Here is a 22417-nt window from a genome sequence, read left to right as displayed (position 1 = left end):
AAATGGCAAAGATTTGGAAGAGTGACCTCCAGGCTAAACAGCTGTTCCATTGACCATTCCTCATAGATGGATTTTTCTGAATTCTCACTTCTCTGAGAGCTTTCTGGACAGAGTCCAATTTCATGGTGACCCTCCCAAATAGTGGTACCCAGAAAGGAACACAGTTCCACCAATGCTGACTACCATGGGGAGTGGACATGCACCAGGAATGCTAGTAAAGCCCAAAATTGGGTTAACATTTTCGCAGGCTCAGTCACACTGTCGGCTTGGGTGAAACTGGTGACCAACTAAATCCTGAGCTGGTTTTCAAAGGAATAGCTTCCAAGCCACGTCCCTTCAATTCCATGCTTGTGCAATTGAATTGAATTCTGTGCAATTGATTTTTTGGATGCTCATTGCCACACTTCACATTAATCCCTGTCATGTTGCTTTTGCCCAGTGTTCTGGCATGCTGAGATTTTACAGTCAGGGAATTGTGGGGCTGAAAGGTTTATTTGTACAGTTGAGAGCTATACAAATGACTTCCTGTCAGGGAACCTCCTCTGCCTAAGTCTACTCCAGTTCCTTCAGTTTCCTGCCAATTGATTTTCTTGAGCATGATCCAGTTCTGGGCCCAATTCTTCCAGGATTTATCTCCCAAAGGTGAGAGACAACAGTGTTCCTGCAGATTCCTTTTCTCTCTGCATCTCTCCTCTGTTCTGCCCCGATTTCTTATTCCTTTGAGTCTTTGGGATGGTGGTGGTTGTACCTGTTGACCACTCACTTTATCTTATTCCTTGCAGCTCTTGACAGTCCAGCTCCTTATACCCTCTTATATTTGTTTTTGGTGATTTCCTGGCCTTTGACCCATAGCTATCTCTGGTCCTTAAGTTTCCCATGCACCCTCTTATAGGTTCCCAGTTCCTTGACCTTGCCTCCAAAATTCTTGCTGCCTGATATCTGATGACACCTTGCAGCTCTGTCCTTCACAGGTTTGGCAAGTTCACTCTCTCTGGCTTCAACAAAGGCATTGCTAAACACCACTGTTGAGGATTGAGACTAAGTTACTTAGTTAGAAATCAGAACTATTTTGAGTATATGTCAACTAGTTTATGAATCCACCTAATGGCACTGCATCTGGCCTTTTCCACAGGGGGATTATAGGAGACCTTATCAAATGCTTTGCAAGAATGAAGGAATACTACTATATCTACAGAACCCTGGTCTACCAATATGGACTTCTATCTTCAAAGGAAAAATGAACTTGGTTGGCTCTGACTTGTTCTTGGTAACTCCATATTGGCTGTTAGTGATCACTGTCTAAAAGCTCTCTGACCGTCTCTTATCTTGGATTTTGCCAAGAAAATATATATATATATATATGGTTTTTTTTTTTTTTTTTTTTTTTTTTTTGAGATATAGTCTTGCTCTGTCATCCAGGCTGGAGTGCAGTGGTGCAATCTTGGCTCACTGCAACCTCCACCTCCTGGATTCAAGCAATTCTGCCTTAGCCCCCCAAGTAGCTAGAACTAAAGGCATGTGCCACCATGCTCAGCTAATTTTTGTATTTTTAGTAGAGATGGGGTTTTGCCATATTGGCCAGGCTAGTCTCAAACTCCTGGCCTCAGGTAATCTGCCTGCCTCAGCCTCCCAAAGTGTTGGGATTACAGGCAGGAGCCACTGCACCAGGCCTGATTTTGCCAAGAATTAATGACAAACTTACCAATATGTGTTTTCCTAAATCCTCCATATTCATTTTCTGGAAAATTTGATATTTGACCATCTTTAGTCTCCTAACATTTCTTCCATTCTCTGTTCCATGGATGATATGAGCTGTTACATGTTATAGGTCCACAAGCCCATTAGGTTCGAGTGGTATGGGAGTCTTGAGTTCATTCGAAGCAATCTGATAGTCTTATCACTAATTTTGGGTTGTAGCTTTTCTTTCTCTTATTCCTTCTATCCCTTCTCTGATTTCTACAGGTGTACTTCTTCTCTGCAAACATTATTATTTCCCTGCTTTTCTACTAATGGTTTTTGTTTTAAAGCAAATTATATATTTGAGATGTTGAGTCATAGTCATGAATCCTGTCCTGCCAAGGTTCCAGTTATCCATGAGAATCACATTTACCTTTTTGCATTAAAATTTCAGGGCTACTTGTTCACTTCATGTACTTCATGGCTTTGGTCTGTTGGTATTTGAGTCTACGAACATTGTTTCTAAGAGTTTCCCTGATTGTTGTTACGTATCTCTTCTCCCATCTTCACAGAATGTGGCCCAGAGTTTCATCTTGGTACTCTTACACATGGAAACATTCTAGAGGCTAGCCTAAAGGACTGTCCACACCAAGGGAACATAGGATGTTAGGCTGGAAAATAGTGTATCAGGATTTCATCCAGGAAGGTCACAGCCTGTTGGTCTAGAAGATCATGTAAATGCTATTCAGCAAGTGTCACAAGTTGGCCTGATACATTCTAGTCCAAACGTTTCACCATATACTCATACCAACCTGTGATGACTCTCTTCACTTCTTTGGCAAAAGAGGGTACCTCCCAAAAGATAAGAGCAAAGTGGGGCCAAGGGTAAGTCATAAGGGTCAGAGTTTCAGGGAACCCCAACTAACTCCTATATTGTACAGATGGGAAGACTCTGAAGGCCAGAGAGGGGCAAGAACTGGACCAAAGTCACACAGAGTTATTTTGTTGTGCTTTACACACCTACCTGGTTTTCTTTCATGAGAATTTGAGTTTGAGATAGTTCTCACAACTACTGAGCAGTAAAACATGAGTTGGAATTCAGATCGTCCCATTCACAGGCCAGAACTCTTCGTCTTCATCATATCACAGCTATTTTGCTACCATGCTGAATGTCCAACTATTCTCAGGTACATGAGAACATTATCTGGCTTGGGATCCCTAGATTTTATGAAAATACCTGTAATGGAATATCCTCCTTTCCTATGGGTTGAAATTGAATCTGCAACAGCTATCAAAGTTTCTGCTTTTAAGAAATGAGAAGATAGATATACCTGGCTTTTATGAAAGCACTGTTCCAAAATGTATCACATTAATGTTTTTCAGGGAGTCCCTAAATCATCCTTCCTGACCGAGGAGAAGAGAGCCAGGCTGAAGACCAACCCTGTGAAGGTGCACTTTGCTGAGGAAGTGCTCATCAGTGGACACAGCCAGGTGTGTCACTAGTCAAGTGATTGAAATTACTCCTTATGAAGCTGGCGAGCTGCCTTCTGGCACATAACTCCCTGAACCTCTGGAATTCCACAGCACAGAGAGGATGCAGAGGAAGTGCAGTGCGTTTGCAAGAGCCTTTGTGCACCTTCCCAGTCAGACGCCTGGAGACCCTGGACTGGGAGAGCTGGTGGGAGCTCTGGGCCGTGGGTGGGGACGGGGAAGAAGAGCACTGGGTTTGGCCCTCTATTGTTCTGTGACTCCATTCTTCTGCCAATGAAATTTCAACAGATTCCAAAAGTTAATTTCTCATTGTACATCTTCAAATGTATTATCCCCTCTGAAGGTGATCTATTGATAATCGTGCCAGTGGTGATGGGATTGCTTTTTATTTTTAAGAGCCCATCATTTGTTGAACCTCTATTATGTGACCTAAACTTTATACTTACACAGTCCTTAGTCATCACAATACCCTGCAAGGGAGATGTTTTAACAAAAGAGGAAGCAGAGGCCTAGAGAGACTAAGAGACTTAACTCTAAGATCACATGGCGAGAAAATGCAGGAGCCCAGGTCCATGTGACTTTGATTCTTTGGTTTTTCACTGTGACGTGCTGTCTAGTCCTTTTTGATATGGAGAGACCCAGGATTGGGGGTTCAGAAGACACATTTGTAAAGGGAAAATGTTGGCTAGAGTTTGATTTTAATGTAGAGTGCTGGATAAAAGGCGCATTTCTTCATAATTTGTACATTTTCCCCCAGTAGTCTATAACTATTGCCATTCTGAATTTCTTAATATTAGACTTTGAAACTTGAAAGTTGAAACTTGTCCTTATCTTGTCTTCTTACCATAGAGACCAGCAAAGGCCGGGGGAGTCAGAGGGGGTGGAGGCTATGGCCATTTTAACAAAGGATCCAGGTGACCTGGTCCACATCTACAGAGCACTTATTTTCTACCTGCCCTGCTACTTAATAGAGCATACCTTCAGATAGACTTGAGTGAGAAAGGTGGACTTGTTCAGGAAGGGGCCAGTGGGAGGTCTAATGCATGACTCAGAAAACACCTGTCAGCTGGCAATATTTGAGTCATGTTTGTGAAATTGGATTGCGTCTCTTTAGAAAATTAAGTTTAGATTCTGCCAGGCATGGTGGCTCACGCCTGTAATCCCAGCACTTTGGGAGGCCAAGGCGGGTGGATCACGAGGTCAAGAGATCGAGACCATCCTGGCTAACATGGTGAAACCCTGTCTCTACTAAAAAATACAAAAAATTAGCCGGGCGTGGTGGCAGGTGCCTGTAGTCCCAGCTACTCGGGAGGCTGAGGCAGGAGAATGGCGTGAACCCGGGAGGCAGAGCTTGCAGTGAGCTGAGATCTCACCACTGCACTCCAGCCTGGGTGACACAGCCAGACTCCATCTCAAAAAAAAAATAAAATAAAGTTTCAATTCAACACATGACTCTTCAAAGAATCATGCACAGTGATGAGTAGTAAGGATGAGAACCAGCTAGCAGGACAGGTAGAGAATAAAGGCACTACAGCTGTGGACAGGGTCACCTGGTTGATTTGTTAAAATGGCCATGACCTCCCATTCACTGCTGTCTATGCTGAGGGTACCAGATAAGGACAACTGTCACCTGAACTGGCTACAAAACTGGCTTAGAGTTTTGGTGGGGTTGGGGAGTTTAAAGAAACAGGGTTCTAAAAAGGTGTCTCTGGGAAGACTTGGAAGGTTGGGGCACCTCAGGGAATCTTTGGGAGTCTCTGCATCAGCAAAACAAGTAAGAGTTCATCTCTGTAACCTGTCTATTCATCCTTTCAAGTGTTTAAAAGATGATAAAATTGGCTGTTAAACTTTTCCCCTTGGAACATGATAAGACTGCTTTAGATACACAATCACTGTGTTAAGAAGGATCTGAGATAGTAAACCAACATTTGAAATATGTTTGACTTTGCTCACAGTTAAACAAATACAAAGGAAAAATGTTAAAAAGTAAAACTTTATACTTAGCAAACGAGCACAAATAGAGAAAAAATGTAAGCCCCAGTGCTGAGAAAGTAATTATAGTCATGCACTACTGATGGCTTTATAAATTGGCTTAAACGTTTTTGAGTGGAAAAACAAAATTTAATGACTGCCATAAAAAGTGACCCAGAGATTGCATTCCTATTAGTCTATACAATAATTTAAATGTGAAAATCCATATATTTAAAGATATCTGTAGTATCAACATTTTAAATAGCTCCCAAAATGGAAAAACATGCTCAGTTGTCTAGGGCAGAGGAATTGTGAAATCAGTTCTGGTATTTCAACTCAATAGAATATTATAAAGGCATTAAAATTATGAACATTAAACCCACCTAAAAATTGTATATGAAATGCATATTGGGTAGAAAATGAACGTAGAATCATGCATATTAAATTATTATACCTCTCTAAAAACTATTTACAGATATAGATAAAAATTGGAAGAAGCCTTAGGGAAAAGTAAGTGGTGGTAGTTATGTAATGTTGCTATGAATACACTCTTTTAAACCTTTTAAATCACAAAGAAAGTACTAAGGAAAAAATTTCCCACTTGGGACACCCCAAAATTCAGATTTCTGAAGACTCCAAGCCAGAGAAGTAAGATGGCAGCAGAGTAAGCGGTCTGAAATCCCTCATCCTGATGTAGTGTGAAATGGCATTGGAATATGAACATCTTCCTTTTTCTTCCATAAAAATACTGTGGTTTTTTTTTAAAAAAAGTTATAGACCCGGGAGACAGAGGCTGCAGTGAACCGAGATGGCGCCACTGCACTCCAGCCTGGGCAACAGGGTGAGACTCTGTCAAAAAAAAAAAAGTGATGACTGTGAATCTTGCTTAGAAGATATAAGCACCTTTATATTTAGAAGATTCAATATTCTCATCTGAAAAAACTGGCAGTTTGTTTGTTCGTTTGTTTGTTTAAGATGGAGTTTTGCTCTTGTCGCCCAAGCTGGAGTGCAGTGGTGTGATCTTGGCTCACTGCAACCTCCGCCTTCCGGGTTCAAGCAATTCTTCTGCCTCAGCCTCCAGAGTAGCTGGGACTACGGGCGCATGCCACCACGCCCAGCTAATTTTTGTATTTTTAGTAGAGATGAGGTTTCACCATATGTGGGCTTTAAACCCAAACTCTTTATAGAGATGAGTGCAGGGGGGCAATTCTAGCTCAGATCTTGGGAACTCTAAAATCTCTCTGTGCTTCTGGAGGACAGCAGCCCCAAGAGCCCTTTGTATTTGCAACCAAACACTCAGAATTAACTTTTTTTTTTTTTTTTAAGATGGAGTCTCGCTCTGTCGCCCAGGCTGGAGTGCAGTGGCCGGATCTCAGCTCACTGCAAGCTCTGCCTCCCGGGTTTACGCCGTTCTCCTGCCTCAGCCTCCCGAGTAGCTGGGACTACAAGCGCCAGCCACCTCGCCCAGCTAGTTTTTTGTATTTTTTAGTAGAGACGGGGTTTCACCGGGTTAGCCAGGATGGTCTTGATCTCCTGACCTCGTGATCCGCCCGCCTCGGCCTCCCAAAGTGCTGGGATTACAGGCTTGAGCCACCGCGCCAGGCCCAGAATTCACTTCTTAGGAGAACTGGGAGATTCTCCAAAACCCTCTCCTGCTCCATCCCAGGAGTTCTAGCTGGCATGGGGCCGCCATACACAGACCAGTCCTGTGCCTTTTCCCCAAATAGCCCTATGAGAGTGGCAGAGTCCCTTAGGGGACCTCACGCATCAAGGGTGATAATTGGGGTGAATGTAGTGGAGAGCATCCCTCCGCCCTTTGGTGATATTTCATTACAGGGAATGCAGCAATAAAATCAGGGTAGGAGAGGCTTTCCTACCCTCCCCATCCCACCCCAATCCTATAAGGTAGAGTCTAAGAATCTCTGAAAGGCCCATGTTGAACAGTGTGCATGTTGGTCATCTGGCTTGCCAAATTGGATCCCATAAGGGTACAGCCAGCAGTAAAATGCGAGCTGATGGTCATGAGACATTGCACAGGCTCACGCAGTGCTATCAGTACACTCGTGGAAGGGCTCACTCTTCACCATTTGTCATATCTAACAGTCCTCATGGGTATCCCTTGACAAAGCATGCCTGTGCGTTGGAGAAATTCCCAAGTGCCAAGAAGGAACCTCTGACATGGTGAGGAGGTTAGGGAAGATCCTACTCTTGAAACCAGGCAGGTCCAGACAGCCAAGGATTTGTCATACCCAGGGGCAGGAAAGCTGTGACTGGGATACAACAGGCCAGGCATGGTGGCTCAAGCCTGTAATCCCAGTGTTTTGGGAGGCCAAGTCAGGCAGATCACTTGAGGCCGGGAGTTCAAGACCAGCTGACCAACATGGAGAAACCCTGTCTCTACTAAAAATATAAAAATTAGGCTGGCACAGTGGCTTAGGCCTGTAATCCCAGCACTTTGGGAGGCTGAGGCAGGTGGATCACCTGAGGTCAGGAGTTCAAGACCAGCCTGGCCAACATGGTGAAACCCCATCTCTACTAAAAAAAAAAAAAAAAATTCAAAAATTAGCTGGGCATGGTGGTGTGCACCTGTTGTCTCAGCTACTCGGGAGGCTGACACAGGAGATTTGCTTGAACCCGGGAGGCGGAAGTTGCAGTGAGCCGAGATCACACCACTGCACTCCAGCCTGGGTGACAGATCAGACCCTGTCTCCACAAGGAATAAAAAAAGACATGGATACAACAATACTCTTGTGTTTTCCAGGGTAATTCTCTGCTGTGCATGCCCAACGTGCTCAAGCTATACTTGGAGAATGGACAGACCAAAGCTTTCAAGTTTGAGGCAAACACAACCGTGAAGGTATTAAGAATATACTTGAACTTCTTTTCCCAAGAGAATGTTCTGGCTGCTAGGACCCCCAGGCATCTTGTCCTGCATCTGCCTTGGTGATCTCACAAACACCATGGTCTGAGACCCTGTAATAATAAGCCAAGTACCATGTTATCTCATTTAGTTGCACAACCACCCAGAAAGATGGTATTTTTACCACCATCTTAACCGAGTGGGGGTTAGGAGGTGGGAATCAGGACTTACAGAGATGAAGTGACTTGCCCAAAGGTCAGATTAGAACTCCTAAGCCTTCACCCACAACTCCCAGACTTCCCTGCCATTTGTCTGTGACTCTACCTGCTACCCCAAACACTAGAGCAGCCAAAACGCCAGGCGAGATGTCAGGAAAGGCCCAGGCGCTACCTATTCTGTTCTTTGTTAAAGTCAATTGAACTTATACTTCACAAGTTTCCCCATATGAGATGGTCTAAGAGGGGTTACTGAGCTTAGTCAAGGGTGGTCTCTGTCTTCAGGAGCTTGCAGTCTAGTTGAGGGAGGGTGGACATTCAGGGAATGCTCAGTTGTCCAAGGCAGGATGAAATGAAGGCCACGTGCAAGGGGAAGAGTACCATCTGTTCCAGCCTGCCCGGACATCAGACAAGGCTTGAAAAAGAAGCTGGACCTATGCTGAGCTTTGGAGGACAACTGAGATTTCAACAAGAGCTGGTAGGGACAGGGCAGTTGAGGGTAGGGTACATATCAGAGAGTCACATGAACTAACACAGCCAGAAAAATGAGAATTGCCCAGGAGATAGCAAACCATTCAGCAGGACTGGGGCACAGGCTGTTTTCTTGTGGAAGGAGTGGCTGTGGAGGGCCTCAAATGCCAGGCAACAACAGAGCTTGAGTTTTATCCGTAGATAATAATGTATGGTGCTAACAGTTCTTAAACAAGGGAGTAAATAGTGTTAGAGTGAGGCTGCAGTGAATAAGCAAAGTTGTTCAAACATTAAAAACCATGTAAGAGGAAACATTGAGCCCAGCTCTTCTGGTACAAGGGGGAGAGCAGGTTCAGCAGGGCCCATGCATCTGTAGGTGACAAACAGTAGCCAAGACACATGCACACACATACATCTGCACAGTACATTCACACACATGCGTATGCATGCCCACATATGTACAATGTACATACACCTGCACGCACACATCTAGTGTTTCTCTCTGGCACCTTCATTTGGCAATTCTTACAGCTGCTCCAAATGCTCTATTCTATTTCTTCCTAAATGTGACTTAGAAGAAGCTGGAGAAGGGCTTTCTGAACCTGGGGAACTCATAAGTCCAGAGGAGGAAGGCAAGGGAGAAATAGATTTTAAGTGTTTACTACATGCCAGGCACTCTTCCTGGGCACTTTCTTGTGTACGATCTCATTTAATGCCCTAGCAACCTTGTGAAGTAACTAGTGTTATCCCCACTTTGCAGGTGAGAAAGCAGGCCCAAGAGGTCCAAAAGTTGTCAAGGTCAGCTAGCTCATAACTGGCTTCAAACTTGTTCTGTTTTTGAACCCTGTGCTGGATCTTGTCACTCTGCTATTCTGCAGAAAAGGGAAGCTCTGCAAATGGATTAGACAAGAGTTCTACTTTCATCATCTTTGATCAAAGTGGATTGGAATAGAAGGGTTGATTTTTTTAAAGCAAGTCCCCCTTTGGTGGCCAAAAGGACTTTGAGGTAATTTACAATAAAGGCCCACATTACAGGGGAATTAAACTTAAGACGATAGAGAGAGTTGGGGAAATGAACAGGGACTTAGCCAGTATAATACTGGTTAATCTTATTTATCTGTAGTAGCCAAATTTTTTAAAGCAAAGCCTTTATCCACACAGAGAGAGGTGGATAAAAATAAATCTTATGAGTGAAAAAAAGGAAAAATTACTGTCAGCTCATCAGTGACTTATCTTCCCCTTTCCCTTACTAAGGGAAGAAAAGTTCTTGTATTAGAAAACCCTTTTTCTCTAAATCAAGAAAAAGAATATGTCATTTGACCCAGTAAAAATTTATTGACACTTTTTATGTGCCAGGCATTTCTGTATCACTAACAACTTGGCAACAAATTACCCAGGGGCCAGGTGCAGTAGCTCATGCCCGTAATCCCAGCACTTTGGGAAGCCAAGGTGGGTGGATCACCTGAGGTCAGGAGTTTGAGACCAGCCTGGCCAACATGGTGAAACCCCGTCTCTACTAATAATACAAAAACTAGCCAGGTGTGGTGGGTGCAAACCTGTAGTCCCAGCTACTTGGGAGGCTGAGGCAGGAGAATTGCTTGAACCTGTGCTGCTGCACTCCAGCCTGGGCGATGAGAGCGAAACAGCATCTCAAAAAATATATAAAATAAACAAACAAATAAATAAATTACCCAGGGTTATACTCTTTGGAAGCCTGAAGTCTTGGGGTGGGGGTAGGGTGAGGAGATGAGACTTGGGGACAAATCCCAATGAAATTAGGTACAGTGCGCTTAAGACCACGAAAGCAGGACAGAAGCCATGTGGTACAGGCTCAGGGGAGAGCAAGCTTCCAGCTGGGTGGCAAGTAGAGGCCTCTGGGAGAATGGAGTGGTAGCCTGCATGGCAGATGTAGAAAGATAGATTGGCTTTTGACTGGAGTGGGCCAGGAGTGATGTGTGAAGGCAACATCCAGGCATGGGGAACAGCACCAACAAAGATCCAGAAATGGGCAGGTTTGACAAGTGCGTGGCTCTTGTGGGCAGAGTGCATTGGGATAAGCAGCAGCAGATAAAGTGGAAGAAGTGGGTTGGCATCTGCTACCTTGAGAGTCTTGGATATTAAGCTAAGGAGTTTGGATTTTGGCCAGTGAGCCATCAAGAGCCACGGAATGTTCTTGAGCGAGGGAGAGCATGCCCAGTACAAGGCGTAGACAAATTCCTCTAGATCAAGAGTCAGCAAACCTTCTGTAAAGGGCCAGATAGTGAATATTTTAGGTTTTGCAAGCCACAGGATCTCTGTTATTCAAGTCTGCCATTGTAGCAAATGCGCATGGCTATATTCCCATAAAACCTTAATTACAAAAACAGGTAGTGGGCTGGATTTGCTCCACAGGCTATGTTTGCCAACGTTTGCTCTACATGCGAGGTGGAGAACAGATGGGTGGCAGGAGGGTTCACAGGACATCCCTCTACAAAGCCAGGAGAAATGCATGAGCGCAAGCCGAGGTAGACATGGGAGAATGGAGAAGGGACAGAGTCAAGAGACAGGCTTTCCACTGGGGCCAGCACAATGCCAGGCACACAGGCAGCACTGGATTAATGGTGTGGAGCTGCAGAAGCAAATGGACACTTTGGGACTAGTCACTGGGTAGTTATGGGGGTGAGGAACGAGTGGAGAGAGGGTTCTGAATCAGGAGTCATGAGGAGGGAGTAGCACCTCATGGTGCGAGACTTACTACATTTGAGGTTCTGGCCGGACATTTATGATTGTTGTTTACGCACCAAGTGAAAGTTTGTGTGCATCTACTGTGTGCCAAGCATGGGATATACTGCATATTGGAGCACAGCACAGGCAAGGCCCACATCCTCAGAGAGTTTACCATCTAGTGAGGTGAAAGACAATAAGCAAGAAAACAGAGATGAGCAGTTGGCATGCGTTGAATACATACCATCTGCCAGGTGTTGTTCTAAGTGCCTTCTAAGGGGAAATCAATTCAATGTACACAACAACCCTATGAGATAGGTGTTAATATTATTCCCATTCTACAGGTGAAAACACTGAGGCATAGAGAGAAGAAGCAATTACAGCTAGGAATTGGGAGTGGAGGCCTAGAACCCATTCACTCAACTTTACAATGGCTGTTAATTGAAGAAAATAATATTAAATAATGGTGAGGGAAATAAACAGGACACTGGGACAGAGAATAATAGGGATGATTACATTTATGTACACTGGCCAGAGAAGGCCTCTCTAAGAGGCAACATTTGAGCTGAAACTCGAAGGAAGAGAAAGAAACAGACCTGGAAAGAGTAATTGGGAAAGTATACTGGGCAGAGGGAACAGCGTGTGCGAATGCTTCGAGGCAGCAAAGACCTTGTGGTCACGGAGGGCTTCTCTAGTGAGCAGGAAGAGTGGCGTGTCAATCAGAATGCCTCAGCGCAGCATTCACAACCATTCCGTCCTGTCAGCCACTCTCGGAAGTCGGAAGTAGGCATTATTGTCCTCTATTTGGAGAGGAAGCAACTGAGGTTCAGAAGTGTCCCTCAGTTGTGGCCGAATGTGGTGGCTCATGCCTGTAATCCCAGCACTTTGGGAGGCTGAGACTGGCAGATCACCTGAGGTCGGGAGTTTGAGACCAGTCTGGTCAACATGGTGAAACTGCATCTCTACAAAAAATACAAAAAATTAGCTGGGCATGGTGGCACACGCCTGTAATCCCAGCTACTTGGGTGGCTGAGGCACGAGAATTGCTTGAACCCAGGAGGCGGCAGTTGCAGTGAGCTGAGATTGCGCCATTGCACGCCAGCCTGGGCAACAGAGTGAGATTCCGTCTCCAAAAAAAAAAAGAAGTTTCCCTCAGTTACATAGTGAGTGTGTGGTGGGATTTTGTCTAGTAAGCAGTCAAAGATACAGACTGGGAGCCTGGCCAATGTGGCAAAACCCTGTCTCTACTAAAAATACAAAAAAATTAGTTGGGTGTGGTGGTGCACACCTGTAATTCCAGCTCTTTTGGAGGCTGAGGCAGGCAGATCACTTGAGGTCAGGAGTTCAAGACCAGCCTGGCCAACATGCCAAAACCCTGTGTCTACTAAAAATACAAATACAAAAATGAGCCAGGCATGGTGGCATGTGCCTGTAATCCCAGCTACTCGAGAGGCTGAAGTAGGAGAATTGCTTGAACCCAGGAGGCAAGGGTTGTAGCGAGTTGCATTCCAGCTTGGGTGACAGCCTGGAAGACTCTCTAAAAAAAGAAAAAAAAAAAAGAGATTGGGAACTCCAGAGAGAGAATAAGTCTAGAGACATAGGAGAGAGGCAGAAGCCTCTACTGGATGGCCTCAGCCTTCCAAGTAAAGCAAGACAGGGTGGCTGTATGGATGGCGATGGAGCTTGAGGAGAGGGGAGCTGTGGCTGCAGGGCTGTAAGGGGCCTGATGAGTGGGACCAGACCCCTGCCTAAGTCAGCATTGGGCCTGTCAGTGCAGGCTTTTCTCCCCCTAGCTGCACTAAGGAATGGCAGGAAAGCCAGGGAAGTCCTCCCTGTTCCTTGAGTAACCCCTCCACCTCTGTGCCTGCTAGGACATCATCCTCACTGTGAAGGAGAAGCTGTCCATCCGAAGTATTGAGTACTTTGCACTGGCCCTGGAAGAGCAGTACAGCATCTCCCGGCTGCACCTGCTACACGAAGAGGAACTCATCCAGCAGGTAGGGAGGACTGACCGCCTGTTCCTGGGAGGCATGGGCTGGGCTGGCTGCATGCCTCAACCAGAACCTCTGGAGACAGGGCTCAGCTCATCTGCAGGTTTGATGCACTCTCTCTTGCCCCAGAAGGCACAGAGCTCACTCAGCCTGGGGGTTATGGGACAAGCCTGATTTTCATCTGCTAGTATGAGGTAGGCAGGACACAGATTTAAGGTCCTCCCAATTTTGCAGATGTGGAGACAAAGGCTTAGAGAGGTAAGGTGATTTTCTCAAGGTAACATAGCTGATAGAACCCTGATCTTTTGCTTCTAGCTCTGATGATCTTCCCTTGCACCTGCTGCCTTTGAGCCATTAGGGAAGCATTTGTGGCTGTGTCTAAGCCCTTCTTGTGGGACTTACCCCCTGATATGGTTCCTGATGGCAAAATAGGGTAAACATAGCCAAACAGTCTATACCACTCAATCTCCCAACCATTCAATAATATGTTGTACCAACTTTTTAAAGCTAAACACAGGTTAGTTCAACAAATCTTTGTGAGTCTGTTACAAAGATGAGGAGGATTTTAACAGTTGGAAATGAGTAAGACATAACCTCATAAAAGCCACCGCGAACATTCCTCTTTGCAGATGAATTCTTATCCAATGCACTCACCGATTAGGTGGTTTACTGCTTGTAGACTTTTTAATTACTTTTATTCCATTTGCATTGGGAAAGAAAATCAAATTAAATTGCTAAGATAGTTTAAGTGAAATAAGGTAAGTTGTAGAATGGTATATATACTATATTATTATTTGTGGAAGATAAAAGAATAGACTTATACTGAAGTACGAATATACATAAACTGTCTCTGGAGGGGGCACACAAGAAACTGAAAACGGGAGTTTCCTCTGGAAAGGGAAACTGGAAGATGGGTGAGTGGGAAATGCTGCCCTTTTGAACCTTTTACATTTTGTACCCATGAAAAAGAAAGTCAGATTAGGAGCAAAAGTCATGGCTGTCTTGGGAAGCACTAGAATTGAAATCTCTGGGGACTGTCTTTCACTGTCTGTGTTTTATAGAGTAGTTTTGTGGAATGACTGCAAGGACAAAGGCAGTTAGGAGATTAATAATCTCCCTTACCCATCGCAGGTGGTAGAAAGGGAGGAGTCACACGACTACCGCTGCCTCTTCAGGGTCTGTTTTGTTCCCAAGGACCCCCTGGACCTCCTGAAAGAAGACCCTGTGGCCTTTGAATACCTCTATCTGCAGGTGACTGGGTCTGTGCTTCCTGAAATAACAGTGGTTGTTCTCAAAGATGGCGCACTGGGTGATTTTGAATGTGAGCTTGAGGCCATTAAACAACTCCCTGGTAGGGATTGTCTTTATTTGAAGGAGAATGGGCCTGATCATCGCTCAGAATTGCCTTTTCCGTCACTAAGTTGCTGTTTTAGCAGATGTGCAATATCAGAATGAAATTCAGGCTCAGTCCTCAATGTAGATGATACATTTTGTAATACCATTTTAGGATCTTTAGAATTACAGTTTTTATTGCTAAAAGGGGCCTTAGTGCTTCAAAACCTCATTTTAGAATGATGACACTGAGTCTTGGGAAGGTCATGTGATTTGTCTGGGTCACCCACTTAGTGGCAGAGCCAAAACCTAGTTCTTGATCTGTGGCCTGGTGCTCCTCCTATTCTACCTCCTTAGATGAGAGCTATTATGTCATTTTTATTCTGATGAAAAATAATCATCTGGAGCCAGGCGCAGTGGCTCATGCCTGTAATGTCAGCACTTCAGGAGGCCAAGGCAGGTGGACCACTTGAGGTCAGGAGTTTGAGAACAGCCTCACCAACACAGTGAAACCCCGTCTCTACTGATAATACAAAAAATTAGCCAGGCATGGTGGTGGTACACACCTATAGTTTCAGGTGCTTGAGAGGCTGCGGTGGGAGAATCACTTGAACCTGGGAGGCTGCGGTGGGAGAATCACTTGAACCTGGGAGGTGGTGGTTGCAGTGAGCCGAGATCATGCCACTGCACTCCAGCCTGGGTGACAGAGCGAGATTCTGTCTCCAAAAAAGAAAAAAGAAAAAGAATCATTTGGCAGATATCAGTATTTTACAGATGAGATAACTCCGACTAGGTGGATTGGACTGCCCCAAGTCTTACAGAAACGGTGGCAGAAAATAATAATAATAACAATAACAATGCATCAATATTTTGTATTTGTATAACACTGTGTGTCTTGTACCTGCTTTCACATACGTTATCTAATTTAAGTCTCACAGAAACCACGTAAGGTAGATTTTACTATCCTCATTACCAGACACCAAATGCTCAGAGAGTCTTGGTAACTTAACCAAGGTCACACAGCAAAGAACTGTGAGAGCCAGCTCTCAAAGCGGAGCTCCTGGTCCTGCTGCCTTTCACCTGAGAAAACGAGGGCACACAATGTATCTGCTTTTGTTTCCCATCTGCTCTATTTAATCTCTTCTAGAGCTGCAGCGATGTGCTCCAGGAGCGCTTTGCTGTAGAAATGAAATGTAGCTCTGCACTCCGACTCGCGGCTCTGCATATCCAGGAGCGGATCTACGCCTGTGCCCAGCCACAGAAGATCTCTTTAAAGTATATAGAGTGAGTGGCAAGGGATGGCAGCTGCATTGCATTTATAACTTGCTGGCCCCTGTCCAGGAGGGCCAGATGCCACAGAAAGCTGATAGTCACCCACCTACCCATGTATCTGTCTGTTGTCTTTCCATCCATTTCCCTCTGTATCCTTTCTAATCCGACCCGGCTCCCCCAGATGTCTGAACCTGTCTTCTCTGGGACAGAAGCCAACTCCAGATGGAACGATACAGGATCCCCTTGTAAATTCCCAGTTCCCGGGAAGATGTTTTGGGAAATCAGTTGCCAGCATCAGTGTTAAGCTTTTCTAGGGGTGGGAATGCCTTGGAAATTAATTTTTCCCGTGGATATGAACCAGTTCCTATTGCATCATGTCTCCACTAGGGCAGTTTCAAGTCCTACAATTTCAGCACCTTCTGATTCCTAGCTTAGAATTGTTCTGGACAGCATCACTCAGGTTTGCTAAGCCCCTCCCCAGATCTCAGCTCTGTCCTGCCTGAGCATCAGAATCAGATGGGGAATCATATTTTTAAAAATACAGCAGATCCTTGGCCCTATCCCTGATGTACTGAGTCCAATCTCTAGCAGCAGGGCCTGAGCATCGGTAGTTTTAGCAAGTTTCTGGGGAATTCTGAGGCTGCTAGGCTGGCACCGTGCTGAAGCCTGGCCTGAGGGATTCACAGGAGCTCTGCGTTGCCCCATGAGAGCATCTGGTACATATGCTGTCATTATTTGCCACGTATTTTATAGTGAAAAAGATTCAGAACTCCTGGCCGGGCGCGGTGGCTCAAGCCTGTAATCCCAGCACTTTGGGAGGCTGAGACGGGCGGATCATGAGGTCAGGAGATCAAGACCATCCTGGCTAACCCCGTGAAACCCCGTCTCTACTAAAAAAAAAAATACAAAAAGCTAGCCGGGCGAGGTGGCGGGCGCCTGTAGTCCCAGCTACTCGGGAGGCTGAGGCAGGAGAATGGCGTAAACCCGGGAGGCGGAGCTTGCAGTGAGCTGAGATCCGGCCACTGCACTCCCGCGGGGGAGAGGGAGGCCCCCTCTGTCAAAAAAAAAAAAAAAAAAAAAAAGATTCAGAACTCCTGCTCTGATTAATAGAATGTCACACCACGCCAAGAGTGATGAGCTCCCAGAATGATCAGTGGGGTTTAGTTCCTGAATGCCTGTGGGGATTTTTGTGGAGAGTGTGTGTATGTGTGTGTGAGAGAGAAAAAGAGAGGAGGAGAAAGTGGCTCATAATTGCTGTATTATGGGAATACTAAGTACTGAATCAAATGTAATTATGCTCTTCATTAGAGCCAAGTACCCTGTAGAAATGGGCCTCCTTGTCTCCAATGTCTCATGGCAGGAAAGACTGGGGAATAGAGAACTTTATATCTCCAACTTTACTCCGAAACATGAAAGGCAAAGACATCAAGAAAGCCATTAGCTTCCACATGAAGAGGAACCAGAATTTGCTGGAACCCCGACAGAAGGTAATGAAGGTGCCTCTGCCGACCCACCCAGCAGTCTGCTGTGAAACTTTAGGGAAAACATTTTCAATATCGCCTGGATTGTAGACCAATGAATAACTCTGACTTCAAGGTTTTTTTTTTTTTTTTTTTTTCTATTTAAGCAACTTATTTCTGCTGCCCAGCTACGTTTAAATTATCTACAGATCCTCGGAGAACTCAAGACATATGGTGGAAGAATCTTTAATGCTACTTTAATGGTATGTATTAGAGAACTATGAAATCCTACTCACGTAACGGACCTTAGAGATCCTCTGAAAATCAATGTATCTTTTAGCCTAAAATTCCTGAGGACTCTGTCATGTACTAGAATTTGTTTGGGAAACTAAATAGTATATCACTGGAAAATATTTATCACGCCCTTGCTTGGTGCTACCCCTGTGATAGATGCTAGGGGAAGCAGGGCTGAATAAGACGTGATTTCCATCCTTGAAGGATGAAACAAGCTACCCAACAACATGAAGCAAAGCCATGAGACACGTTCCGGCCTATTGCTGTGGAGTTTGGAGACAGAAGGTAGCACTACTTGCTTCAGTATAGTATAGGAAGGAGAAGGGGTTAAGGAAAGAGGCAAGAGGAAGGCTGAATTTGGCCAGACTTCAGTAGAGAGGAAAAGGCCTTCTGGGTCAGAAGGGGATGGTAAGCATTTCACGCTGGAGCTTTGGGTATATGAAGGTGAAGAGGAAAACTGGAAATCGTGAAAGAAAAATAAGAGTGTTTGACTGCCAAGCTGAGTCTCTGATTGTTCAGAAGAAGGGAGGAATGAGGGGTGGGCCTGAGAAGGAAGAAGAGAAGAAGAAAAGCCCTGGGCTCTCTTCCCATTCTCCTGCCTGCTGCTTTTCTCAGCCTAGGCCTGGAGCATGTGCTTTTCGGCAGTCAGTGTCTCGGGAGTGTGGTTTCAAAGAGCGTTCCTCCAGCACTGTCAGCCCCAGGACCCTGCAGCACAAAACCAATTTACCAATTAGAGTGGCGTTTTTAAAAAAAATATTAACCAAAGTCCTTTCAAAAGATTTGGTGTGCATCTCAGTCATTTACAGTGATGGGCCAGTGTAATCAGATTGCTAACCTAACAATGCAGATGGAAAAAGAGAATCAGTGTTTTGAAAGAAAGGAAGAGCATCAGATAGTTACGGGAAGGGGAGACACAGAGGGATTCTTTGTTTAAGTAGAAGACCCAAAAGGTGGAAAAGAGGCTAGATCACAGAAAGGACAGTTTTGAAGGTACAAGAAAAATTTCCCAATTTTTCCAAGGGCTAATTCTGCCCTCTGCCAGCTGTCCAGTTCCAGTTCCCAATCTCGCTTTACCTTTCTTGTCTAAGGAAAGAACTGGTAGTGGGAGAAGCAACCAGCTACATGGAACTGGTTCAGGGTGCTTGCCAGGCACTGTGGGTTACAAATAGAGATAAATACAGACTCTGTTATTGAGAAACTTAACATGGAAAATGAGACTTAATACAAATAATTAAAATAAGAAGTCATAAGTGTTCAGTGCTAGTAGAGAAGTAAGAGGAAGTGGCACAGGAACAACAGAGAGGAAAGGGACATTTCTGGCTTAAGGAGGCTGAGATCAGGCAGATGCTTTCCATAGGCAGTAGGTTTTGATGTAAGCTTTTAAAGAAGGATCAGGATTTAAACGGGGAATGATGGCAGGGAAGGGATTCATAGAGCAGGAAGATAGGTACATAGATGTGAAAATACGGATGTGTTTATGGCTGTGGCTCAGGGCTGTGCTGGGAAGAGTTTGGGGAGATAAATTTACACTTTGATTTAGCTCTTGATGGGGCTCAATTAGGCAATAGTCTGGAGGATTGGTGGTTAGGACCTAAAGCAGGAATCAAGGAGTTTGCAGCGAGAGGTATTATTGCTTACATGTGAAATGTATTTTCACTAGCTTGTGAATGGAAACTAATTCCCCTTCCACCCTCTGCAGTTACAGGATAGAGAATCCTACATTGCCCTTCTAGTTGGAGCCAAGTATGGGATTAGCCAAATTATCAATAGCAAACTCAACATCATGTCCACGTTGGCAGAGTTTGCAAACATTAGCCGTGTAGAGCTAACAGAAGAATCTGAGAAAGTGAGCGTGGTCAAAGTGTATCTTCAGGACGTCAAGGTAACACAATGGGGAGAGATTCTGAATTCAACTGCTGGAATCTGGGGCCAAATGGGGGCCAGGCTAGTTTATATGAATTTTAAATAATAATAAAGTCTAATGTCCAATATCTGCTTAAGAGGATGAATTGTCCATCCTGTTCTGTCAAAGGGAAAGTGGTAAATGGTACATTTTCCTGAAGAGGTCCTAAAAGGTGTTTTTGTACAAACTGAGATGGACCATGTGCTTTCCTGTCGGGTTTAGAAACGTAGATGGAGAACACCAGAGGATTTTTTTTTTTTTTTTTTTTGAGACAGAGTCTCGCTCTGTCGCTCAGACTGGAGTGCTGTGGTGCCATCTCGGCTCACTGCAAGCTCCGCCTCCTGGGTTCATGTCATTCTCCTGCCTCAGCCTCCCAAGTAGCTGGGACTATAGGTGTCCGCCACCACACCTGGCTAATTTTTTGCATTTTTTTAGTAGAGACGGGGTTTCACTGTGTTAGCCAGGATGGTCTTGATCTCCTGACCTCGGGATCCACCTGCCTCGGCCTCCCAAAGTGCTGGGATTACAGGCGTGAGCCACCACGCCCAGCCCACTAGAGGATTTTATCACATGCATGGGACCAGATTGCTGCCCAAAAGCTTTGAGTGGTGAGCATTAAAATGGGTAAATAGTGGGCCAGGTGTGGTGGCTCACGCTTGTAATCCCAGCTTCTTGGGAGCCTGAGGTAGGAGAATCACTTAAACCCAGGAGGCAGAGGTTGCAGTGAGCAAAAGATTGCACCACTGCACTCCAACCTGGGCAACAAGAGCGAAACTCTGTCTTAAAAAAAAAAAAAAATGGTCACTAGTGCAGGGTACCTCCTGAGCCTCTCTCGAAGGTCTTACTTTTATTCTGCCCTCCTTTGATTTAATCCCAACATACTCCAGAGTGGTGCTTTATTCTTCTTATCACCCTCTCCCTCATTCTCCACATGTTCTTGCTCCTTTTTCTTTTCTAAGTTTAGTCTTGCAAGGTCCCTCTTGCAGGAATGAACAGGGTGGGATGGGGCAGTTTGGATATGGCGCTGGGGTAGAGGATGAGGAGCCAGAAGACACTGTACAGATTGGGTGGGAAGAGCCCACTGTGTGTGTGTGTGCGCGCATGTGTGTGTGTGCACGTGCATGCATGTGCGATGGTGTCCGTGTATGAGTACATGTAGATCCTCATTTAAAGCCTTGCAGGTGAGGATATGGCGCACCAGGAGATCTATCTGTGGACCATGGCTGGATTTACTTGGAATCTCTTGTTGGTCCCACATGGCTTTGTTGTCAGTCTTCGGACTGTCCCTTGGTCCTTGATAAACATGAGATTTCTATTTGCTTTCCAAGGTTCTGACTTTGCTGCTGGAATCCAACAGTGCAAAAGACCTAGCCTGCCTGATTGCTGGGTACTACAGGCTGTTGGTTGACCCAGTTACCTCCATTTTCCTCTGGCCTGGAAACAAACAACAAGCGCACCGTGTATCCGCAGAGGAAGGTGAGGCGCTGAGTCTTGCCCCAGTAAGGACAGGCCCCTTTCACTGGCCTTGTAGGTAAGGGCAGCCTAAAGGGAGGTGGTGAATTGAATTGAGCCGAGGCTTCAGCTCAAGTGGATGAGAGCTATTTCTGTGTTTATTTCCTAGTAAACAATTGATCTTTCATAAATACTAAACAAAGAAGCTTTCTTTGTATCTGAAATTTTCCTGAAACCAAAGAATGCTGTGGAAGAGCTCTAGTTCCCTGCAGTATTTCCTACAATCGTCTCAGATCCACTGCATTTTATCATTATTTCTCAGCCAGGCATGGTGGCTCACACCTGTAATCCCAGCACTTTGTGAAGCTGAGGCGGGTGGATCACCTGAGGCCAGGAGTTTGAGACCAGTCTGGCCAACATGGTGAAACCCCATCTCTACTAAAAACACAAAATTAGCCGGTCATGGTGGCACACGCCTATAATCCCAGCTACTTGGGAGGCTGAGGCAAGAGAATCACTTGAACCCAGGAGGCAGAGGTTGCAGTGAGCCGAGATTGTGACATTGCACTCCAGCCTGGGCAACAAGAGCGAAACTCCATCTCAAAAAAAAAAAAAAGAAAAAAAGGTTATCATTATTTCTCATCAAAAAGCGATGTCACTTATTTGTTCAGGAAGTAGATGACCTGGCTTCTCTTCCATACCTATGCACTCTTTTGCAATCTCTTGAAGTATAAAAGAACATCTCTGCAAGGCAGGTAAGACAGTTTTCCCCAGGCCAGCTCCCAGTTTCTGCCAAGCTTTTGCTTCAGCATCATTGATGCAGCATGTCCCTAGGGCTATGCTGATAAGTGTTTAACAACTCCCTGCAGGGGGACAAAAAAACAATTTGAAGGAATTGCCCAATTCCATGGTGTCAACACTCTCACCGTGGCTAATTTCAGGCTACCACCACGTGATGTCACTGAATGTGGAGATGGGAAGAGGTGGTCAGTAGCACACCATTGTAGAGTGTTTCCTCTATGTGGATAAAGTAGAAATCAGCTCCAGAGAATAGGTATTAATACAATAAGTAAAATGGAAAGTGATGAGTTTGGAGTATCTGTTACCTTTGTTTTTGCTTTTATTTTATTTTTTTTAGAGGCAGTCTCGCTCTGTTACTCAGGCTGGAGTGCAGTGGTGCAATCTTGGCTCACTGCAGCCTCCGCCTCCTGGGTTCAAGTGATTCTCCTGCCTCAACCTCCCCAGTAGCTGAGATTACAGGCACATGCCACCACGCCCGGCTAATTTTTGTACATTACTAGAGATGGGGTTTCACCATGCAGGTC

At 45.1% G+C, this 22417-nt stretch overlaps 1 protein-coding gene across 3 annotated transcripts in view; it reads left to right on the top strand.

Moving 5' to 3' along the window:
- FRMPD1 (FERM and PDZ domain containing 1) overlaps positions 1–22417 on the top strand; it is a 146304-nt gene that overhangs the window by 115519 nt on the left and 8368 nt on the right. For all 3 annotated transcript variants that reach the window (XM_031934003.1, XM_031934002.1, XM_023203156.3), the window contains exons 6-14: positions 3061–3168; positions 7901–7996; positions 13260–13385; positions 14511–14630; positions 15859–15995; positions 17344–17470; positions 17611–17706; positions 19437–19619; positions 20969–21116. In XM_031934003.1, the coding sequence (XP_031789863.1) occupies positions 3061–3168; positions 7901–7996; positions 13260–13385; positions 14511–14630; positions 15859–15995; positions 17344–17470; positions 17611–17706; positions 19437–19619; positions 20969–21116 (1141 nt within the window). The remainder of the gene's footprint in view (positions 1–3060; positions 3169–7900; positions 7997–13259; positions 13386–14510; positions 14631–15858; positions 15996–17343; positions 17471–17610; positions 17707–19436; positions 19620–20968; positions 21117–22417) is intronic.

The sequence above is a fragment of the Piliocolobus tephrosceles genome, chromosome 14 (assembly GCF_002776525.5).
Source record: "Piliocolobus tephrosceles isolate RC106 chromosome 14, ASM277652v3, whole genome shotgun sequence".
In the NCBI taxonomy this organism is placed as follows: domain Eukaryota; kingdom Metazoa; phylum Chordata; class Mammalia; order Primates; family Cercopithecidae; genus Piliocolobus; species Piliocolobus tephrosceles.
The sequence above is the reverse complement of the archived record's forward strand: the minus strand, read 5'-3'. Positions and strand labels throughout refer to the sequence as shown.